At 47.9% G+C, this 20,611-nt stretch overlaps 1 protein-coding gene across 4 annotated transcripts in view; it reads right to left on the bottom strand.

Annotated features, from left to right (window-relative positions):
- Nucleotides 1-20,611, bottom strand: part of ATP9A (ATPase phospholipid transporting 9A (putative)) — a 126,520-nt gene that overhangs the window by 23,960 nt on the left and 81,949 nt on the right. For all 4 annotated transcript variants that reach the window (XM_034640146.1, XM_034640145.1, XM_034640143.1 and 1 more), the window contains exon 15: nucleotides 7,719-7,880. In XM_034640146.1, coding sequence (XP_034496037.1) covers nucleotides 7,719-7,880 — 162 coding nt within the window. The remainder of the gene's footprint in view (nucleotides 1-7,718; nucleotides 7,881-20,611) is intronic.

The following is a 20,611-nucleotide window of genomic DNA, read 5'->3' as shown; positions in this document are numbered from 1 at the left end:
ACCTACACAGAGCACACAGCCAAGGGCTGGACATACACACGGTGTCCACTCAATGTCATCAGTCCTGCTTGGGGGATGGTAACTCTACACGCCCCTCGAGATCAAGGCTTATTAGCCCAGCGGTTCTCAGTGGGGAGTATTTTGCATTTGCCAATATCTGGAGACCTTTTTGGCTGTCACAACTAGGGATTGTGGATGCTGCTGGCATCCAGTGGGTAGAGGCCAAGGATGCCGCGAAACACCCCACAGCATCCAGGACAACCACAGCCAAGAATCAGCCAGCCCCAGCGTCCACAGTGTCGAGGCTGAGAAATCCTGGCTTTGAGGAATGGTGGTCAGTCCCTGGTTCTTATTCCTTGACATTCCTTCCTCGGTAGCTCCCATCATGGGGAGTCTGGAGGCAGCAGACACGGGCAAGGGAACGGAGCGTGGCCATCACCACCTCCTGCTAACTCTGCCCCCCTCGGGAGCCCAGAATGGGTGCCTGTAAACTCGTTATTAACACGAAATAAACACCCAAAGCCAACTTTGTGGTCTAAGTTTCTTCCTTTAAAACAGCTTTCTCATGCCCTCTAATCACTGACAATCTTCGAGAACGACATGTTTACTCATAAAAGCGCCCGTCGGCCACCCCAAGAGGCACCTGTGTCTTCAAAGCAGAACAGCTGCACGCTTCACCTTTGACGCATAGGCGCCATCTATGCCTGCTTGCAACTCAGGCCAAAGGCAGCTGCGTGAAAGCATCCCAGGGCTTTCTTCCCTCTTCCCTTCACCCAAACGGCGCTTAACAACACAGAGGTAGGAAATAGCTTCCCCCTCCCCAGCTTCCTCTCCTGCAGAGGGTGCTCAGGAGAGCTCGGACAGCTCGTCCAATATAAACACGGCATCAACCATCTCCTCCCGTTACTCATTTCCTCCCACCCAGTTCATCACAAGGTTACTCCGCTCTCATATTATGACAAGACTGTGCTGTACATTTGCAGAGAGCTGCTGGTTGTAATGCATTGTTTGGGGGCCTCATCTTTTTCCACTGTGGTCTGATTCTGGCCCCTGTTCAAAGGCCTCCTTTATGCAAACAATGACAGGGGTAGGATTTACAGCAACGATCCGCCTCCATCATTCCACGTGGGACGGGTTGCGGGGCGGGCAGTGGAACATCTGCACACAACAAAAACAAAGCAGGCCGCGCAGCCTTCCTTCAGAGAGACAAGCACACTAGCCCCAAGGAAGCCCTCAGAAGACAGAGATTTGCGCCAAGACCAGACTTCGCTGTGTGAGTGCAAGAAGCACCTGCCAAGGACCGTCCACGAGCTCACACGCATTTGGCGGGGGGGGGGGGGGGGGGGCTGATGAACCAAGTGAGAGCACAACCCTAACTGTCAACAGTCATGAAACCAAGACGTCTTAGAGCTGAGCTAACCCTTCCTCCCGTCGGGTAACTGGGCAGGTATCTTCAAATAACAGGATATCAGGGTGCATCGGGACTGAGCTGTTGGCCCTGGCACAATGAACACTTGGGGTGGATCATTCTCTGTCAGGAGGCTGTCCTGGCCTCCACCCACCAGATGATGGCAAGGGTACCACCCTGAGTTGTGATAACCAAAACTATCTCCCAACAGTTTCCAGTGTCCCCTGGACACAAAACGGCCTTCGTTAGAGGGGTTAAGGAGATTTCTACTGGAGTAGAGAACCTGCCCACATGCCCTGGAGGCTGCTTTCCACCCATCAAAACCACAGGTAGAGAGGGAGACAGGTCAGCAAACTAGAAAACTTAACAATAATAGGGGCGCCTGGGTGGCATAGCGGTTAAGCGTCTGCCTTCGGCTCAGGGCGTGATCCCGGCGTTATGGGATCGAGCCCCACATCAGGCTCCTCCGCTATGAGCCTGCTTCTTCCTCTCCCACTACCCCTGCTTGTGTTCCCTCTCTCGCTGGCTGTCTCTATCTCTGTCGAATAAATAAATAAAATCTTAAAAAAAAAAAAAAAGAAAACTTAACAATAATAGACATTTCATTAAAGACAGCCTAGCAAAGATGGCTGCTCAAAAAACGTTAAGTCTCCAAGAAAGGAATATTTAATTAAATAATGGTATATTTTTTTCAACCGAGCACCGGCACACACTAAGATCATAAAAATCACCTTTTACTAAAACGAGAAAATTTTCACCATATATACTGTTTGATGCGGGGAGGGTTTAGAAAGCCTGATAGGATGTTTGATCCCAATTTCATAAAGATGTGTGTGGATGTTTACACTCATAATATGCATAGGAAAAAAAGCACAGGAAATTCTCTAAGAAAGGAAGAGGGACTCATTTTTGGGTGGTGAAAATAAAGATGATTAGAGCCTGAGCTCGTTCTCTACGTATGTATTTGTTCTGAATGTCTCATGTTGGGTTGGTTTGTTTTTTAAAACCTTGGAAGGGTGGGGTGTGTTTTTAAAATAACAATCTGCCCATCCAGCAAGTATCCCCCACTGGTCCTGCTGTGAGAAGACACGGGGCCACAGCTCATAAAATATGACGCGTATCTGGGACCAAGAGCCCTCACGCTAAAGGAAGGGTGGGGGTATTGCTCACTTATCCTAGAATGGCTGATATTGGTTGAGTATCTGAGGATGAGTCAGCCTTCAAATGACTTCAGCAGAGCCCATGGTTCTAGAACTTGAAAACATAAAAGCTGGAACAAAAGTAAATCCGTGGGAGATAATGACTCTGATTCACCAGGAAACACCCACCCACCTGATTTAAGCTGTTGCTTCCAGGCCACAGATGTTCTTGACATCAGATGTGTGCTCGAGATACGGTTTAGAAGCCATGGGTCAGGCCAGGTATGGGCCCGTGGGGAAAGCAGCAGCAGCATGGGAGAAAAAGCTCCCTTCCCACCAAAAGTTGCCAAGGATATGCGTCCTGTTGAGTCTGAAAGCACCTACTGGCTATCGGGGACATAAAAATCCCTTAAAACGTGTCACTGTCAAAGCACATTCATGCTGCGTCATCAGGACAGCAGCTCATGAAGCCGATTCTTCTACGTGGACGGGAGGCAGTTTCTTCAACAGCTCCCAAGGACCCCCATCCCCTGGCATTCATGCCCCTGTGAGACCCACTCCCACGGAGTGGGGGGGATGGACCCGGTGACCTGCTTCTGGTTAGCGACGCAGAAGTGAAGGGATGGAAGGCCGGTTCTGAGATCAGGTTACAAAGACTGCGTCTGCCCTCTGGCTCACAAGCTTACTTGTTCACTCTGACGAAGCCCGCTGACAAGGGAGCTGACCTACAGAGAAGCCCGGGGAGCCAAGAATGAGCGTGGCCTCCCCCCAAAACAGAGAAGGACCGAAGCCCTCAGTCCAACAAGCGCAAGGAGCTGAGTCCTGCCAACAACCCTGATTTTACCTGCAAGTGGACCCTGCCCCAGTTGAACCCTGGATGCCAGCGGCCTACAAGACACCACGGGCCGCAGGACCCAGAGAAGCCGCATCCAGATTCTTGGCCCAGAGACCCCGTGAGATTCCACCTTCTACTGCTTGAAGCCCCTAAGTGCGGGGTAACCTATCCGGCGACGCGTGATACACCACCCCCACGTCACTACAGGTGCCCTAGGAGCTTTTCGACGCCCCACTCACTGCACCCGAACTCCCAGGTCCTAGCGGTTAAAGAGCCTGGACTTGGGGGCCACATTACCTGGGGTCCAGTCCCAGCTCCACCGTGCTCCAGCTCCGCGAACTTGCGGAGACCACTTAGCCTCTCTACACCTCAACTTTCTCCTCTGCCAAATGCCAATCACAATGGCACCTACCTTGTCGGCTCACGATAAGCACTAATGGGTTTATGCAAATCATTTAGAAGAGCGTCTGGCGCACAATGAGCATCATGAAATGTCACCTATCACCACGTTACTGCTGTCCCTCAGCCTCTGGTACTAGGACCTCCGCTACCACTGAGTCCCTGACCACGACCTACTCGCTCTACTGTTGAAGAGTCATTACCACAGGATGCTCCTTAAGGCATAAAACACTTGGGTAGATCAGGGTGGAAGGGAGCCTCATTTCTTTTAAAAACAAAACAAAAAAGATGAGTCACAGTCCAAAGGTGCCCATGCTCTGAGCGGCGTTTTCTCCAATCAAGCCAAGTGATGTGAAAAACCTTTCCAAATGCCAAGGAGCCATCCCAACACCAAAACAGGTCCAGATGGGACAAAGTCATCTGCATTTTTAAAGCTCCCCGGGTAATTCTGATCCTCAGCCAGATCAAGAGTTACAGAACACAGTGGTGTGCGGGACACTGGTTCCCAGGCTTCCCAGAATGGAAAGTGCGGTTCTTTCAGTAAAAGAGCAAATGGTAAAATAAGACAAGTGACAAAATTTTAAAAGTCTGACGCTATCAAAGAACGGTGAGGATTGAAGGAACGGTGGGACCAAGATTGGTACAAGCATTTCGGGGGAAAAAAGTTGATGATCTCTGGTAGAGGTAAAGATGTATATATTGCCAACCCGGCAACCCGACCTCTGGACGATTCCACAGAGAAACATTAGCATTACATATAATGGAGATCAGGATAGACAAGGACATGCGTGGCAGTGCTGCTTCTAATGGCAAAAAAAAAAGTGGCAACTATCTAAAGTGTATCAACAGGGAACTCCAGTAAACTGAAGGAAGAGAGGTATAGTCATACCGTGTAACGCTCTAACATGGCTAAAATTAACCAAGTAGGATTAAGTGTATGAACATAAAGTTCTCTTTAAGGTTAAGAACACGAAGTGAGATAATGATGCAATGCCACATATAAAAAGAATAAAAATATGCAAAACCACAATATACATTATTTACACCCAAACGTATCTGATAACAGTGCCTTAAAATTCCTTAGAAATTATGAACTTCCTGTAGGAATGGAAAGGAGGAACATCCAGCAGGGGGCAGATGGGCCTTCAACTGAACGCACAATGTTTTATTTCTTTAAAAAAAAAAAAAATTAAACTACAATACCTACAAAAACAGGGATGAATCTTACAAATATAAATTTGAGCAAAGGAACTCAAACACGAAAATCTACTGCATGATTTCTTTTATATAAGGAGAAAATCTCAAAAAGAGATTAATCAGTGGTAGAAACTGGGAGAGTGGCTCTACCCCTGTGGGGAGAGGGATGTAGGTGACCAGGAAGGAGCACAAGGGAGCTGCTGGGGTAACCAAGGTTGGGATTCTGATCCTTGCTCTGGATGCTGGTCACGTGGGTGTGCTAACTGTGTAAAACACCTGAGCTGCACACTTCGGATGTCTGCACTGTTCTCTGTGGATGCTGTATTTCAAGAAAAGTTTCAAAATGTATGAAAACAAAATTTGAAAAAATATGACAAAATGATGGTGCAGAATGACACTGTATTTTTTCCCAATAACTTTTGTGATTGTACAAATGAAAAAACATTTAAAATATTGAGTTACAACAAGGGGGCCAAGACTACAATAGTCTCTCCAACAAATGGTGCTGGGACAGCTGTATATACATATGGAAAAGAATGATGTTGAACCCTTACTTCACACCATATACAAAAATTAACCTGAAATGCATCAATGACTTAAAGAGCTAAAACTACAAAATTCTTAATATAGGGATAAATTTTCATGACCTTAGATTTAACGATAAATTCTTAGATATGACACCTCAGTCAAGAGCAACAAAAGAAAAAGTAGGTAAATTGGGCTTCCTCAAAATTAGTGACTTCTGTGAATCAAAGGTATTTTATCAAGAAAGTGAAAAGACAGGGGTGCCTGGGTGGCGCAGTCGTTAAGCGTCTGCTTTCAGCTCAGGGCGTGATCCCGGCGTTCCGGGATCGAGTCCCACATCGGGCTCCTCCGTTGGGAGCCTGTTTCTTCCTCCCCCACTCCCCCTGCTGTGTTCCCTCTCTTGCTGGCTGTCACACAAATAAATAAAATCTTTAAAAAAAGAGAAAGAAAAGAAAAGAAAAGAAAAGAAAAGAAAAGAAAAGAAAAGAAAAGAAAGAAAGAAAGAAAGAAAGAAAAGAAAAGAAAGAAAGAAAAAAGACAACGTAGAGAATAAGAGAAAATATCTGCATATCATCTCTCAGATGATACCCAGACTATATAAGGAACTCTTACAAATGAACAACAAAAAGACAAACAACCAATTTAAAAGGTGGGCAAAGGAGTTGAATACACATTTCTCCACGGAAGATATAAAATTGGCCAATAGGCACACAAAAATGTATTCAACATCATCGGTCATGAAGTCAACACAAATCACAACCACAATGAAATACCACTTCCCAACCATGAAAATGGCCACGAAATGTTGGTAAAGGTGTGGAAAAACTAGGGTGCCTGGGTGGCACAGCAGTTGAGCATCTGCCTTCGGCTCAGGGCGTGATCCCGGCGTTCTGGGATTGAGCCCCACATCAGGCTCCTCCGCTATGATCCTGCTTCTTCCTCTCCCACTCCCCCTGCTTGTGTTCCCTCTCTTGCTGGCTGTCTCTCTCTCTGTCAAATAAATAAATAAAATCTTTAAAAAAAAAATGGCATTCTCTTTAAAAAAAAAAAAAAAGATGTGGAAAAACTGGAACCTTCCTACATTGCCAGTGGGAATGTAAAACGGTGTGCCATTACAGAAAACCATTTGAAGTTTCCTCATAAAGTTAAAAGATGGAATTATCTAGCAAGTGGGTAATGGACCCAGCATGACCCAGCAGTTCCATTCCTAGGTCTACACCCAAAAGAATTGAAAACGGGTGTTCATATCCTTGTACGTGAGTGCTTACAGCAGCATTATTGACCACAGCCAAAAGGGGGAAACTACCCAAATATCTATGAACAGATGAACGGATAAGCCATTACTCAGCCATACAAAGACGTGGAGCTCTGATTCGTGCCGCAACTTGGATGAACCCTGATGACATTACGCTGAATGAAAGAAGTCAGACACAAAAGGTCACATATAGGGTTCCAGTTACATGAAGTATCCAGAATCAGTAAATTCCTAGAGACAGAAAGCAGATTGGTGATTCCAGGAACTAGAATGAAGGCGGAATGGGGAGTCACTATTTAATGGGTATGAGGGTTCCTTCGGGGGTGATGAAAATGTTTTGAAACTTGACCGAAGTGGGAGTTGTGGGGGCCTGGGCAGCTCAGTCACTTAAGCATCTGACTCTTGATTTCGGCTCAAGTCATGATTGCAGGGTCATGAGATCTAGCCCCGCACTGGGCTCCACACTGGGTGAGAAGCCTGCTTAAAATTCTCTCTCCTTCCTTCCCTCTTCCACCCCCCCGGGCACATGCGTGTTCTCTCTTAAAAAAAAAAAAAAAAAAAAAAGGGGTGGGTGCACCACACCGTGAATGTACTAAATGCCACTGCGTTCTACACTTTAAAATGGTTCACTTATGTGAGTCTCGCCCTCAGCAGATACATGTTTCAACAGAAGCGTCCGCAGTGAGGACTGTATTGTTACCAAGAAGTGCCCAGTCCACACACATTAGACCTTTCCCTCTAGAACTAGGTTAACCAGAAGCGCACCAGCGATCCGAGGTTTTGTCCAGTTGATGGACGAATAATCTTTCTGTTCGGGCAATTTCCTTCTCTCGTTAGTGTGGACAACAGACATCACAGTAAAGAGGGTAAGAAAGGGTTAAGAAAGAATGTTGAGCTTCAGGGACCCACACAGGAGACGTGAGTTTTTAATCATTTCAAGTCCTGGAGAAGGAAACTCACCCTCACGATGATGCCCATACGCTTGCTTTCGTAGGTGAAAGGGAAGATCTGTAAGATGGTGAAGTTCAGGATCTGGTCGCCAGGGGTCCTCAGCTGCATGGAAGACTGGTCTCGGCCCACCAGGGTTAAGCCCACGCTTTCGGTCCACTGTACCAGGGCCACCTAAACGTGACATAGGGTCAAAGGTCAGATATACCGCCAGGGTCCCGGGTCAGAGGTCAAGCAAACGAACGCCAAGGTGGAAGGGGTTGCAGCGACCGGCAAAGCGCAGGCTGGCAGTGTCCCTGGGGAAGGCTGGGCGTGCTGGTGACAGCACTGGTTCCTCCCCGCCTGCAGGCGCTGCCACCCGCCCAGCCACCCTCCACGCGGTACAACTCACCTTCTCTCCCAGGCCCCAAAGCAGGCTGCATGCCAGAGCCGCGGGATAGAGAGCGCATAGGATCGAGAGTGACCCCTTCTGGAGGATTTGCACCAGGCCCACAGCAGTATGAGGAAAGGAGGGCGCGATGCAGGGTAGCACTTGGCCTTCACACTCTCCTCTAAGCCTGGGGACCACACAGCGGACACCCCCCCCCCCAGAAGGCAGTACCGCTAAGGGTGAGATCAGATGAGGAAACAGGCACTGGATGAAGTTAGTAATTCAGCTGCACGAGATGCTGCTGGGCAGTGGTGTGGCCAGGCCAGGTAGGCACCTGGGTTTACTGGCGCCCAAGCCCACCCACCACATACTGCCCTTCCTGGAGGCATGGCTTCTGTCCCCTCCTGGCAGCCTCAGTGAGGCTTCCTTCACTTCAGGTCAAAGGTAGGGGGGTTGCAAACTCCAAGGTAGGGGCCAGACTGGTCGTACAAGAGAGTGAAGAGGGCTGGGGGGAGGGGGAGGCACATGGCAAGGGCAGCCCGCGTCCCATCCACAGGGCGGTGACCCCCTGTCGCACTGGAGGAGGAGGCTGCCCCAAGGGAATGCAGCCCAGGATAGCCAGAGCTTCCAGTTTCTCAAGAAAAACCAGAAATTTGGACTTGTCCCTGAGATCTCCTTTTAGATTAAACTATTAATGTGCATGTTTTAAAAGCCTTGGGGGGGGGGTGCGTCCACAGATGAATCTGGCTGAGGTCTCTGGAAAGAGAAGGAAATACGAGTGGAAAAGGAAAGCAAAGGTGGGGACAGAGAGGGGAGCTGGGGGGGGGGACAGCCCACTGGCCCTTCCCCCACTGACCCAGAAGGAGACACAAGTAAGTGTGAAGAGCCCACGGTGTGCCCAATGGACACGGTCTATGTGACAGGGGCAGCCTGCTTGCTCATCTGTCCGCTGAGCTAAGAAGGACCAACTCCACCTGACAGGTGCAGAAACTGAGATTCAGAGGGGCAAGCGTGGCGGCTGCTCTCGGCTGCCAGCAGCGACAGGCTGACATGGGCTCTCATCCCGGGTCTAACTGACCCAAGTAGAAAGCCCTGGGGAAACTGCCAATCCCAGGTCATCCGGGTGCCTGGCCACAGAGCACAGGGGCCAGAGCTGGGGTCCATGTGCACCACCGCATCTGCAGGGGGTGCCTGGCCACAGTCCGGCCTCCACCCCTGACATCCCCCAACACACTGTCACTGGTAGAAAGTTCACAGGACGTGCGGCAGGCAGAATAATGGCCCCCAAAGATGCCCACGTCCCAATCCCCGGACATGTGAACATGTTACCTTACAGGGCAAAATGGGCTTGGCAGGGGGTGATGAAGATTAGGGACCTGGCAATGGGAGAGGCTGTCCTGGATTATCCAGGTGGACCCAATGGAATCACAGGAGTCTTCAAAGGCAGAACGTTCCCGGCTGTGGCCAGGGAGAGAACTGCGGGCAATGAGACGGTGTTGGTTTGGAAGACGGAGGAAGGGACATAAACCAAGGAACAGGGGCAGCTTCTAGGAGCTGGGAAAGGCAAGGCAACGGGTCACCCCTGGAGCCTCTGGGAGGAACACGGGCCGCCTGCCAACTCCCTGATGACAGTTCGGCGAGCCCCAGACCTGGCCTCTCACCTGCACCCCTGGAATACATCGTACTGTTTCAGAACATCAGATCTGCAGCAATTGGCAACAGCAGCGATGGGAAACGCATATAAGAGTCTTCCAATTTGAATGCCAAATAAAAGCTGCCATTTTATTCTGATCCAAGTCCAAGAGCATGGGGTGTAAAAAAGAAAAGGTACCCCTTCCCTTTTTCTTCTAGAAAATTTAATCTTTAGGGAAAGAAAAGAAGACAGGCTTTAGGAGAGAGCAGACCTGGGGAGTGACAGAGGGTGACAGAGAAAGGGGCGCATGGGAGGTGTCAGTTCTGGAAGTGGGGACACAGGTGCCCACTATGCCCGTCTGTAACCGTCTGCAGTATTTCACAGGGTCCCTGCGGGGCCCGAAGGCAGTAAGAGTCACTCTCCCAGGGAATCAGACGCCCACACTTCTAGTTCATTGGGGTGCTTCCTGAGCTCCCCCTTTCTTCCACCAAGAGACTCTGCACAAGCAGATACCCGCTGCTCTGTTTCCAGAACCCCGAGGCTCTCCTGGGCTGCTACTCCCTGAAGCAGGGATCAAACCCAGGCTCCGGCCCAGCTCTGCCACCCACCCCCACACCCCCTCCAGCCTCTGCGAAGTGTGGGGCTCCAGGTGGCTTATTTTCTGTTTCCGGTCCAGCTCTAAACATCTGGGCATCCATCCCTGGTGGGCTATGCTGGATACCTCACTAGGTTTCTGCAGTGGACACGAACTGCATTTATGCTAGCCAGAGGTCTGTCTTTAAGAATGGGAAACTCTACCCTATTTGAATGATGTCATAGCAAGTCAACCAGGAGTCACATGAATGGAAGGTACCGTCACACGGACCTCCACCTCCAAAGAACCGACTAATCAAGTAATGATTGTTTTTGGTCTTTTTTGCTATTAGCCCACATGGGCCTTTGGAAACCCATTCATTAACTCGTTTAATGCAATCACTCTGACTTTCAATAGTGTCTGTCTTATCTGCTAACAATCCTCTCTCAAAGTCTAAAATGAACAAAATCACTTAAGAAGGGTATACACAAAACAATCCCATCTGCATGTAAACTGTGTACCAGGTGCCACATGCGATAAGCCGTACTTCTACCCTCTACTTTTTTTTTTAAGATTTTATTTATTTATTTGACAGAGACAGAGACAGCCAGCGAGAGAGGGAACACAAGCAGGGGGAGGGGGAGGAAGAAGCAGGCTCATAGCAGAGGAGCCTGATGTGGGGCTCGATCCCACAACGCCGGGATCACACCCTGAGCCGAAGGCAGACGCTTAACCGCTGTGCCACCCAGGCGCCCCTCTACCCTCTACTTTTACCTTTCTGTACTACTGAAGTATTTTTATCATGTACATGCATTTCTTCTATTTTTAATTTTAATTAAGTAAACACATATCCCAACATAAGATATTACAAATATGTAAGGACACACAAGCTGAGAAAGTTTGACTAGGTTTACACCTTTACACACCAATTTAGTAACAAAGAAAAATTCTTCTCTGGGGGCCTTCCCACCAATATTGTTAATGAAAGGGGTTTTTCCATTCCTGTTTTCAAGCTGCTGTGACTTCACCCCTTAAAAACCTATTTCATTTATCTGAAAAGATGTGAAAAGTTGGTGGTACTGGGCTTCAAGGAAATGCATTAACTCCCCCAAAGCCTGGTCCTCACGTCAATCGAGAAAGAATGTGGAACTCGAGACCCGGAAGTGGCTTCCAGGACTGTGAGGCAGTTCAGGCCTTGGCCAGCCCAGCCCCCATGCCAGGGACCCAAGGGACCATAATGGAAGAACAGTTGGTCTATAAATCCGAGATGACAAACAGTGACAAATGCTGATGGATGAATTACACCTGTAGGCAAACGCCCTCTAAGTGCATTTTGTTCTGCAGCAAACCTCTCAATGGAGCAAAGGAACCAACCACCACCATGCTTCCTGCTCCCCACCCTGGGGTCCAACTTCTTCATCAAAACCCCCTGGTCTCCTTGGGGACTGACGCCCCCAGGACCTGAGCCTGTGGTGGGGGTGGAGTGGGGAGGGCATCTCTGAGTCTTGCCATCCACTCTCTGGCCCACGTTAATCTAAGTCAGCATTAATCTGAAGCTGCTTTCTAGCAGAAATCCCTGAGGTCCTACTGTGAAGAGACTGGTTTGGAAATGGGGTGCTCCCTGACCCTTCTCGACTGCAGCAGGGACAAACATTTTAGGGGTCAGGAGAGACAACTGCATTTCTTTCCGAAACAAGATGATAGAAAATGAGGCTACTTCTTTCTTGTCCTGGTGGGTCTGAGCTTCCGTTCAAGAGAATCACCCATATCACCCAAACAGAAAGGATCTGGGGGGTTTTGAGTCTCCCTGTCCTTAACAGCCAGAAGTGGGGTCTCTGGGGCCTTGGATCATAATATCCAGAGGTCAGAACAGCAGCAGAAAAAGAAACCCCGTTAAGGTTGAATGAATGAATGAACAAATAAATTAACTCAGTCAAATGAAAACTGAGACGGGGCAGAGGGTGGGGGGCTGGGGTCCTGAGTCAGTCGCCTGTGTGTTCTGGTTTGGGTCAGGAAATCAAAAGGACAGGCTGCTACGCTCCCTCCCTGAAATGCCCATCTGAAGAATTCATGCCAGAACGATCCATGAAAGGGCTTTTTCATCATCTGTGGGTCAGCAATAAACCACCTGTGACAAGTTTTAATAATTTTCCCTTTGTACCAGGGAATGTGTGCTTGGGAAAGATGCCAGGTCAGGCTAACGAGCCTTGAATTCTTGTCAGAAGCAGGATACGCAGTAATCATAAGAGCACGCGTGAATCTGATATCTTTGCTGGTATTCAAGAAGATCGACACTGGGGCTCACAAAGACTGGCCAGTCTGCCCTCATCCAGCCATCAAGACTATGAATGCATCCACAGACTTAAGGCATTCTTTACTTAATGAGGAAATTGATTCAACAAAGCACCACTGGGGCTGGACGGGGAGCAGACAGGAGGAGGGCGGGCCCCATGGGGCAGGGGTAAACTGAGGCAGCAGCCACCCAGCTTGGCTAACCACTGCCCAGTAGGAACTGAGCCTGCCATTTCCAGATCGGATCTTTCTCAAGAAAAGCTGATTCTTAGATACCATTAAGTTATCTTTAAAATATTGCTGCAGATATTTAAAAAAAAAAAAGAAAAAAAAAACACAGCATGGAACAAACAAAACCCGGACAGTTTTGCTTAAGAAACTGTGGACAAATTGGCTCAGGGCGTGATCCCGGAGTCCTGGGATTGAGTCCCGCATCAGGTTCCTCTGCTGGGAGCCTGCTTCTCCCTCTCCCACTCCCCCTGCTTGTGTTCCCTCTCTCGCTGGCTATCTCTCTCTGTCAAATCAATAAATAAAAAATCTTAAAAGAAAAAAAGAAAAAAAAGAAAAAGAAACTGTGGGCAAGGTGGTTGAATAAAAGGCCGCTCCCTGATCCAAGTTTCTTTGATCCAGTACTTGAAATTCAACCTCCTATCAGTGAATCCGACAAAAATTAGTATCTGAAAAGAATGACATCATCTCCATAAAAACTCAGCCCTTTAGAAATGACTATTCCCTTAAGTCCATTCTGGGCTAACCCTAATAAGAAAGGGACAGAACTTTTCCATCTCTGGCCCACGGAGGCCCTAACACCAAGGATGGCTCATTTGATAGCTTCCTCCTGTGTCCCAAAAACATTCACAGCACCCTGTGTCTTCTGAGCAACAAAACTCTATTTCAAGATTTTTATCCCCATGGTTAATAAGTAACATTGATGGAGGAGGGTTTTCTCCTTAAGTTCCTGACCTCTGTTCTCTGAACGCACCCTCCAGGCCGAGGCCCCGGCAGGACGATGATAAAGCCCCACCCACCTCCTAAATCCTTCTCCCTCCTGTGCGCCCACGTCTGAATGTGGTCACTGTCCGCGCGCCTGGAGCGCACGTACAAGGAGGCATTTCGGGGGAGCGCACGCCCCTGAGAGATGAACGTGGCCCCGGAGGGGAAAACCTCCCGGGGCTGCGCAAGGACTGAGCTCACAGGCCCCCTGAGAAGCCACACGCCTGCCTTTCCCTGGTGGTTCTCAGCCATACTCTCTGCAACAGGGTTAGGAAGATGCAGAAGGAGACAACTGGGACTTCGACATACACACTCGACATACACACTCGGGGATGCGCGGAGAGATCCGATCCATCAGGCTGTGTCAGGACGCTGAAACTTAGGACGGCCAGAAGTGGGAGACAGGATCAGTCACCTGTGGTGCCCGCAGCCGCAGGAATGAGTGTAGCCGCTGAACATGCTACCACAGAGGCTACTAGACAGGGATGAGACCGTGTCTTACCACACAGACAAATCAAGGTGCAATGTGCAACGATGCCAAACATTTAAATTCTCCGTGGAGAAGAGAGATGGGAAGGGAAAATATCAAAATGGTTTCTTCTCTAATTGTTTACTTTTTTTTTTTTAGATTTATTTATTTATTTGAGAGAGAGCGTGCGAGCGCACAAGTGTGGTGGGGAGGGGCAGAGGGAGAGAATCTCAAGCAGACTCCACACTGAGCACAGAGCCCAATGCGGGGCTTGATCTCAGGACCCTGAGGTCACAACCTGAGCTGAAACCAAAAGTCAGACCCTTTAAAAGGGCCCCCCAGCGGCCCCTGCATCCTTTTTCTGTAACAAGCTTAGGTCACTCTTGGGGGGGGGGGCAAAAATAAAATCTGCTTCTAGGCCAGCTTTATCTTCACTGTACTTTTCTATCTCCCAGCATGGTGACGCGACACGGGAACGCCCTCCTGCCCCTAGGCCATCGGGAGAGACCTGTACACACAGCTCTTTGCTTATCTCCTGTACGTTTGCAACCGGGCTGTTTCAAGGTTACTGGATACCAGAGGAGAAACACACCCTTGTTGGCTTTCCCTTCTAAAGACAGGACGTGGGGAGATGGGTGGTGAAGACAAGACACTCAGCAGGAAGGCTTCTGGGGTCTGCTAGAAGGTTTCTTAGCACCAAGCATGGAAGCTGCCCAAAATGAGAGAGGGAAGGGACCAAAAAATATACTCACTGTGCCTGGGAGGCAAACAGACCCTGAAGGCTAGCTCAGAACAGGCAAGAACAACCAGACACTTGGAAGCTCACCCAGTATCAGCCCTAAGCTCCCAACACAGGGGCACAGCACTCAGCGGTCCTTCGTGAGAGACAACGCACGTTCAAGCCCTCATCCCATGGGTAGGGAAGCAGTACCGCAGAGTCACACGGCCAGCCTCTGGACATGGGCTGCCTCGTTTTAATCCCGCCAGCCATGTGGCCCTGGGGACACCGCACAGCCAACCTACACCTCATCTGCAAAACTGGCACGATCACAGTAACTGGGTCGTAAGGGCTGCCCAGAGCACAGTGCCTGGCACAGAGAGCAGGTATGCAGCAGGCGGCCTTCTCTTACTGCTGTCAGCTCACCGACGCTTTGCCTAACGTCACTCCACTAAGGAACCCTCTGGCACTGCTGTTGGGAATGCAGACTGGTGCAGCCACTGTGGAAAACAGTATGAAGGCTCCTCAAAAAGTTAAAAATAGGAGTGCCCGGCTGGCTCAGTCAGTGGAGCCTGCAACTCCTGATCTTGGAGCCAGCAGTCTGAGCCTGCATTGTGCATAGAGATTACTTAATAAATAAATAAATAAAACCTAGAGAGTATTATGCTAAGCAAAATAAGTCAGTCAGAGAAAGACAAATATCATACGATTCCATTCATACGTGGAATTTGAGGAACAAATCAAGTGAACAGAGGGGAAGGGAAGGAAAAATAAAATAAGATGAAAACAGAGAGGGAGGGGCGCCTGGGTGGCACAGTCGTTAAGTGTCTGCCTTCGGCTCAGGGCGTGATCCCAGCGTTCTGGGATTGAGCCCACACCAGGCTCCTTGGCTGGGAGCCTGCTTCTTCCTCTCCCATTCCCCCTGCTTGTGTTCCCTCTCTGCTGGGTGTCCCTGTCAAATAAATAAATAAAATCTTTTTAAAAAGAAAAGAAAAAAACAGAGAGGGAGACAAACCATAAGAGACTCTTAACTTGGGGCACCTGGGTGGCTCAGCCGTTAAGTGTCCAACTCTTGATTTCCCGGAGTCCTGGGATCGAGCCCCATATCGGGCTCCCTGCTCGGCGGGAAGCCTGCTTCTCCCTCTCCCCTGCCTGCTTCCCCTGCTTGTGCTCTCTCTGTCAAAGAAATAAAATCTTAAAAAAAAAAAAAAAAAAAAAGACTCTTAACTGTGAGAAACAAACTGAGGGTTGCTGGACGGGAGGTGGGTGGGGGGATGGGGTGACTGGGTGATGGGCATGAAGGAGGGCATGTGATGGAATGAGCACTGGGTGTTACATGCAACTGATGCATCACTAAATTCTACCTCTGCAACTAATAATATGCTATACGTTAATTAAATTGAATTTGTGTAAAGAATTTTAAAAATAAACAAATAAGTAACAAAAAAATAAAAAGTTAAAAACCGAACTAGCCTATGATCCAGTAACCACACTACTGGGTATTTACCCAAAAAATAAAACAACAAAGGGCTACATGCACCCCATGTTTACAGCAGCATTATTTACTACAGCCAAATTATGGAAGCAGCCCAAGTGTCCATCGATAGATGCAGGGATAAAGGGGAGGTTATAAATAGATACATACACACAATGGAATATTACTCAGCCGTAAGAAAGAACGCAATCTTGCCATTTGCAACAACATGGACGTAGCTGGAGTGTATAATGCCAAGTGAAATCAGTCGGTCGGAGAAAGACAAAAACCATATGATTTCAACTCACGTGTGGAATTTAAAAAAAAACAAAACAAATGAGGAAGGGGACAAAAAAAAGAAAGAGAGAAGCCAAGAAACGGACTCTTAACTCTAGAGAACACACTGATGGTCTCCAGAAGGGAGGGGGGCTGGGCACTGGGGGAAACAGGTCAGGGGGATGAAGGACGGCAGCTGTCACGAGCACAGGGTGTTGTATGAAGGGTGGAATCACTATGCTGCACACCTGAAATTAATATCACACTGTATGTTAACTGTACTGGAATGAAAAGAACATAAAATAAAAATATTTTAAAGTAAAAAAATTAAATAACAAAATAAGTCAGCCTGTGGCAGTTAAACACAGCTCACACCTGCACTGGGGGAGTCAGGAGGCCAGTGTGATGCCCTAATCTTCCATGAAAGTGAGTGGACAGGAGGGTCCTGAAATGCTGCGGAGAGATGATGGGAATACACAGTACCTCAAAGTTTTAGTAAAACTCAGGCCTCTGCCGACGTCACAACTCGGTGACGTTCCAGGTACTGACACGCTGAAAGCAAGGTGCAAAACAGAGTCTGTAATTTATGACTGCGCTTTTACATTTTTAAAAACATGTTAAAAATGGAGGGGCAAGGAAAATTCTGATCCATGCAAAGAATTACTTCTGCAAGGATACTCAGATACTGCTAACAAGGGGTGTCTCAGAGGGAGGGAGGAGGTCCCGTGTAGAGAGGGCAAGAATGAAGGTCTCGGGGTAAGAAGGAGACACAAGTCTCACCCCAGGCCGCCAGCATGGAGCAGCCTTGCAGAACATCCCATACATGACCTAGAACTTATAGTTAATTACTCTGAAATTAGCGAGCCATTCAAAGGCATGGCCAAGGCATCAGAAAACTTACAATCATATACACATCACACACACCCTCACAAGTCCACACATACATGTGCTCATAGGGCACACGTGTGCACATACACACACATACACACACACTCGTGCACACAGAAATTCTCCAGGAATATGACAACATAGGAGACTTGCTAAAGGATGTTACGGAACTCACTCTACGCTCCTTCCTTCCCTGAGCTACAGTATGATTCTGTACTACAGAAACATGCAATTATGTTTCCACATATAGAAGCAGACACTTGGGGGAAATCTATAGCAGAATATAAACAGTAATCTCTAGGTGGTGGATAAAATTAATGTTTATCCACTTCTTTTTCGAATCTACAATTTTACTTTTTCTGTAATGAGTACATTAGTACTTGTGATTTTAGATGCCTAGAAAAGTTTTTTCCAATATGAAAGAATTCCTGGAAAAGGCAGATAAGAGAGTCCTAGGGTTGATTCGACTTGCTCTTAGGAGAGCGCCTCCTTGACTCTTCCTGCCAAGAAACAAATACATTAAAAACTGCACCAGGACCACCTCCAGGAGCCCTCCTCCCTCTCCTGCCGTGCCCGTGCCCCACTTCCAACGGTATTGGACATCCAGAAGAGATGGAATGCCGGCCGGGCTGAGCCCTGGAGGAGCACCTCCTTCTCCCTGGCCAGATGCCATCGATTCATTTCCCCTGGGAGTTACCGAACGGTGGCAGGCAGGGCCCAGCGTCCCTCAGACTGTAGTCAACGGCTGAATAAAGACACTTCAAGGCTTTTTCCAAAGCAGAATGTGCACAGGAAACAAATTTAGGAAATCCTGCTTTCTGTTACAGGAAATGGATCCTCCCCCGACTGGTAGAAATTATTCCGGCAGCTCCAAAGACAAATGCTGGTTTCTATGTGTATTTCAGACACTGACCTTGCCTAGACCAGCAAGGTTTTATTGATACAGAATTTCAAAGGTAGGATTCTAGACCCAGCCAAGTCTACGTGGAATCCCACAGGGATTTAGAAACCGTACAGCTTTCTGAGAGATTTTGCTGGAACTCGATGTAGCCTCCTTTCTCTCACGTGGTGTATTTACATACACAGCCTTGTATTCTGCGGTGTACATCTTTTGAAATAATTTGGAAGTCAGGTCAGAAAAATATTAACAGTGGCCACACCTTTAGTTACCAGGATTACGGCTTGCTTTTTATTTCTTTTCCTTATCTGTATTTTCACATATTCTGCCATAAACATGAAATAACTGTGCAATAATAAAGTTGTTGGAAGGGGGGGATCCTAATAAGGTAACACTGACCTCTGTGAAGATACCAAAGACCAAAAGAAAATACCTTTTTTTCCCCAGTCACTACTCAGAATCTTAGAAAAACAAGACAAATCTGAATCTGAGCATAATTAATGAACAAGAGCTGAGAAGCACAAAGCATTCCGTGAAAAATTTACCCTCGCGGAAAAACTCTGCCCAGCCCTAAAACAAATATATCAAAGTTCAGCAGGAAGCAGGAGTGGGGGACAGGCGTTGAAGATCTCCCATGTGCATGTCAGACAAGAGCCGGTATTGGGAGCTCACAGGTAGCAGTGCTGATCAGATCGCCAACATCTGAAACTTGTTCAAATTCAAGTCCCATCAAACACCCATCAGCTACTGGTTCCCAGGGCACAGCTACCAAGACTCTGGCCCCTTCACACATCTCCCATTCAGGGCATACTGTGTCCATTTCCAAATGGAAAAGCAAGATCCAACAGACTAAATCCAGTGGAGAAATGATGACCAAATCTGAAGCTCTACCCTCCCTCATCTATCCTCCCTCCCCCTTCTCTCTGCACACAATGCCCATCTCAGAATGTGGCCAAGGGTGACATTTTTCACCCCTAAAAATCCAGGTTCAAATGTCAGTGGTCACTGACAGATTGGGCTCAAAGTTGAGCTGTTCCACAAACACCAAGCAGACAGCAAGGAGTCACCTCCCAGGGCCCCCAAGAAGGATAAAGAAGCTACTGGTCAAGGAAAGCCACATCCAAATGTCCTTTCTGAACTTTGGAAAAGGTTATCATTGCGGTATTCCCCCAACCACCGTGCTCTGGCTCCCTGATGTTCTCCAATTAGCCCAGACCTTTACGACACTATTCACCAGAGAAGCCCTCTCCCTCCTTCGTAAAATGAACAACAAAAAAAATAATTGGAAGCCCCTGTAACATTGGTAGAAGAATAAAATGGTTTAAAAATAATTCTGGGAATTATCTGATAATTTATACCACGAGCCTTAAAAATACTCCCTCACTGTGACCCACAAGACTGACTGACTGCCTATTAAGGGGCTCATGACAACCCGTCACAGACGCGTGGGGGTACAGCGAGGTGCGGCCGCCCAGGGGTGGAGCTGGGATCCCAAGACTCACACACTCAACAGTCTCACCCCTGCTGCCTCCCTGGGGACAGGAGCTGCTGTCCTGTTAAACTCGGACTCCCCAGTGCCCTGTCCATTGTAGGCACTCCTAAATGCCTGCTGAATTAATGAGCCCAGTTATACCATTTCTAGAAATATTAGGTGTAAGGATGCTCACTGCCAATGTGTATAAATGTTGTGCTAAAAATTAGAAATACCCTCGGTCCCTACAAAAGGAGAACAGTTAAAGATATTAGCGTACATGCACAAACAGTAATCATAAAAAGCTGTCTTTTAAGGACATTCAAAAAATTGGGGAAACAGCCATGATGAAATATTAAGTTTAAAATGGAGGATACAAAACTCTATGTTAAAAATTCCCGTTTCTTAGGGAAAAAAATATGAAAAGATGCTGGAAGATCACACGTCAAAAAGTTCTTAGCAGTGGGGCGCCGGGGTGACTCAGTTGGTTAAGTGTCCAACTCTTGATTTTGGCTCAGGTCATGATGTCAGGGTCATGAGATCGAGCCCCACACTGGACTCAATGGGGAGTCTGCTTGGGTTTCTCTCTCTCTCCTTCTGCCCCTCTCCAAGTTTTTTCTAAATAAATACATAAATAAATAGATTCTTAGGGGGGAAAAAAAAGAGTTCTTAGTGGCTTCTGAAAAATAACTAAGTAAAATGACTAAGAGTGTGGGCTGTGACAACCTGGGGGAGAACCCTGGCCCTGTCAGTCAGGGGGCTCTATCAGAAGACTAATTAGCAAGAGAGAACGGCAACTTTACCATGAAGGAACCTGGTGATCCATGTGACCTTAATTGAGTATCTTTT

Source organism: Ailuropoda melanoleuca, chromosome 13 (assembly GCF_002007445.2).
Source record: "Ailuropoda melanoleuca isolate Jingjing chromosome 13, ASM200744v2, whole genome shotgun sequence".
Classification (NCBI taxonomy): domain Eukaryota; kingdom Metazoa; phylum Chordata; class Mammalia; order Carnivora; family Ursidae; genus Ailuropoda; species Ailuropoda melanoleuca.
Note: the sequence above shows the minus strand (reverse complement) of the source record. Positions and strands in the feature narration are given on the sequence as shown.